Source organism: Dysidea avara, chromosome 6 (assembly GCF_963678975.1).
Source record: "Dysidea avara chromosome 6, odDysAvar1.4, whole genome shotgun sequence".
Lineage (NCBI taxonomy): Eukaryota > Metazoa > Porifera > Demospongiae > Dictyoceratida > Dysideidae > Dysidea > Dysidea avara.
Window position 1 is genome coordinate 38,998,198 of NC_089277.1, and position 3,302 is coordinate 39,001,499.

The window sequence follows — 3,302 nt, forward strand, 5'->3', positions numbered from 1 at the left end:
CCCCTCACTTGTGACCGCTCCACCGCCCCTGATCTTTATAAGAGTAAAGCAATTTTGAAAACAATTCATGAAACACGTTTGCGATGCCCTCAACTGCTCACGTGAGCACCAGTGCACAAACATGCGCGCCTCTAGGCGCTGCTATAAGAATTGCGACTGAATTGATGTGGAGTCAGTTGCCTATAGCTCGGCCTATAGCTAAATGTGGGTTATTGCGTTTCTTTTACTAAACACGGTGGCGTTCACCGTTTCAACGTCAACTCCGAATGTTATATTTGCTATGGCAGATGATTTAGGATGGGGTGGTGTGCAGTACAATGGTGGAAGTGCATCCACTCCAAACTTGAACGAGATGGCGCGTTCCGACAACGCCATACTATTACAGCGACACTACAGCGGCTCTCCCGTATGCTCACCTACCAGATCAACTTTACTCACAGGAAGAAATCATAATCGACATTGTGTGTGGAATGTAAACAATGCCAGAGGAGATAAAACCGATTTTAGCTCAGCTCAAACTATGCCACTTCCCCTCTCAGAAATTACAGTAGCAGAAATAATGCGAAATTCCGGATACTCTACTGCTTTATTTGGAAAATGGCATTTGGGAGATTTCATACCATTGAGAGGTGGTAACAGTAAATGGCCAGTATCTCATCCAGGACTACATGGATTTGAACAATGGTGGGCCACTGCAAAATCTGCTCCAACAGCTACCACTAACTGTGGATGTTTTCAAAATTCTACTTGTATTCTCGGCCACTATACAAGCCGGCCTGTGTGTACCAATTACTATACTAACACTTCTGATGGTATTGAAGGATGGCCGCAACCTATTTCTGGTGACGACTCACACTTCATCTGGTCCCTGGCTGAGAAGTACATCAGAGAACAAGTTAAGCTGCAAAAGCCATTTTTTCTCTACCTTCCTTTTCATACTGTACACCAAAGGTTTATTGCAACAGATCAATACAGAAATTTCTACCTTGAGAAATTTAATGCTACAGACTCTAAACGTATTAGCAGAGAAATCCTTAGCAAAGTAGATTATTATGGTGCTATTTCTGCCATGGACGATGTTATTGGACAGCTACGTGCTCTGCTAGAAGAGTTGGGTATTAAGAACAATACACTACTCTGGTTTACTAGTGACAATGGACCAACAAAGGATGGATCAACTAATGGTTTGCGTGGGCTTAAATCATCACTGTATGAAGGAGGAGTTCGTGTTCCAGGAATATTAGAGTGGCCAGATGTGATTAGTAGTAATAGAGAGTCTGAGTTCCCAGTTGTGTCGAGTGATCTACTACCAACTGTTCAAGAAATATTGGATGTTGAGCCTAGCAATGATCGTCCAATAGATGGCATCTCTATTCTTCCATTTCTAAAAGGCGAAGAGGAAAAACGAAACCAGCCTATTTTCTGGGCATACAATATTAGGGAAGGTAACTTCAGCAGTTACTACAATATATCAACAACCAAAGACAGATACAAACTAATAGTGACTTATGACAACAACACTATACGACATTATGAATTATACGACTTGAAAAAAGGCATAAAGGAGACAAGAAACTTAAAAGACTTCCGTCCAAACATTGCTAGTAGAATGCTCAACCAAATTAAAAAATGGAGAAACTCTGTGATACAAAGCACGAATGATGTTGGATGCGTTCTCAGCATTTAGTAATAGTCTGTAACAGTCTGCCACACATGTATTAGCTTAGCTGCAAGTAGCTAATATATAAAATTAATTAGCTATAATAGTGTTTGCAAAAAAATATCATGTATACGTAGTTATAGTTATAATTTTCAATTAGTATACAACAAGTAGTTGTGTTTTGCTTATAGTTTTGACCACTTTAAAGTTTATGCTTGGTATAATTATAGTGTTTTATGATCTTCATTATAACTGCTTTAGTCTCAGTACCCAATTATATAGCTTTCTTTAAACAGGAAGCTGACAACTATAATGAACTATTACACTGGGAGTACAGCTGCAACTACAGCATGCATAATTATTATGGTGTGGTTGTGGTTTAAACTATAAAGTAGAATTTCTTGGGGTTCAGCTAACCCTTAGAAGTTGGTCAAAAATTTTGCACAAGCTTTAAAGTATTATACCTTTAGACACAGGGTGTTAACTTTCAAGGTGACACCATGTCACCAAACAATTCACCGTTCAACTACGTACATTAGAAGTCACCCTGTAGATAGTTCAGCTACAAGTCACCCTGTAGAGAGTTCAGCTACAAGTCACCCTGTAGAGAGTTCAGCTACAAGTCACCCTGTAGAGAGTTCAGCTATAAACCAAAAACAGCTAAGCTATAAAAAGGGTGTGGCCCCTAAAACAGCTAAGCTGTAAAAAAACGGTGTGGCTCCCCGGGTGAAAAAATGTGAAGTCAAAAGTGGCGGCCAAGAAATGGCTGTGATGGTAGGATAATGGCAAAATTTTTAATACTGACAATTCAGATGAATTGGCGTTGCCTCCTACAAGTTACATAACGATAGACTATAACATTCAGCTATAGTTATAAAGTCAAGAGGGAAGTAAGACAATAGGGATGGAGAGAATGAGTGGATATAGGTGAATCAGGGAATTGTTTTCATAAATTAAGTTGTCTGCTCAAGGTCGTGGCTACAAATTTGAGCAGAACTCTGAAGACCTTCTTTCAGTGGATATATGTGAAATGGCTGGAGGATAGTGATGAACCTCCTGCTGGTTGGTATCAAGCAAGAGTTTTAGAGTATTTTCAGGATGGACTCTTGTACAATATAATGAATCCACAGTAGCCACCGTATCAGAAAGTATCGACTTGAGAGCTGTTGGATGGTTATCCTGTTCTCAAAGGGAAAAGCAATTTGTTCCTCTTAACTCCACTCCTGTAACCATAAAATCTAAACATAAGCAATGCTTAAAATATTGTAAATCCTCAGAACATTTCATCAAAGCATATGCTACATTAATTTCTGATTGTTTAGAGATACATATCAATGTGCTACAGCAGGTGGATCAGAAGGTCTTGTACTTAGATCTTTCATTTAAGCCTTTAAAGTGTGTGTCTTATTTATTTGATGGCAATCATCACAGCAATCAGGGAAATTGAGCTACGTATCTGGAGGCATTACCAAATCAGTCACTAAGAGTGGCACCTAGTTTTTAGGAAAATCACTTAAAGTATCTTTAAGTGTTACCAAAACTATTGCAATTTTTTAAATAAATGTGTAGCTTGATGTCTTAAACTCTGTCTGCTCAGTACTGATCTGATACCTGTATGTAGTGAACAATAAGTTTTGTCTCC

General features: G+C 38.9%; 1 protein-coding gene across 1 annotated transcript; it reads left to right on the top strand.

The window, feature by feature from the left end:
* The first annotated feature begins 280 nt into the window (after positions 1-280).
* On the top strand, positions 281-1,687 carry LOC136259472 (N-acetylgalactosamine-6-sulfatase-like). Its single transcript, XM_066052960.1, has one exon. The coding sequence runs from the start codon at positions 281-283 to the stop codon at positions 1,685-1,687; it is 1,407 nt and encodes a 468-aa protein (XP_065909032.1).
* Positions 1,688-3,302: the final 1,615 nt, after the last annotated feature.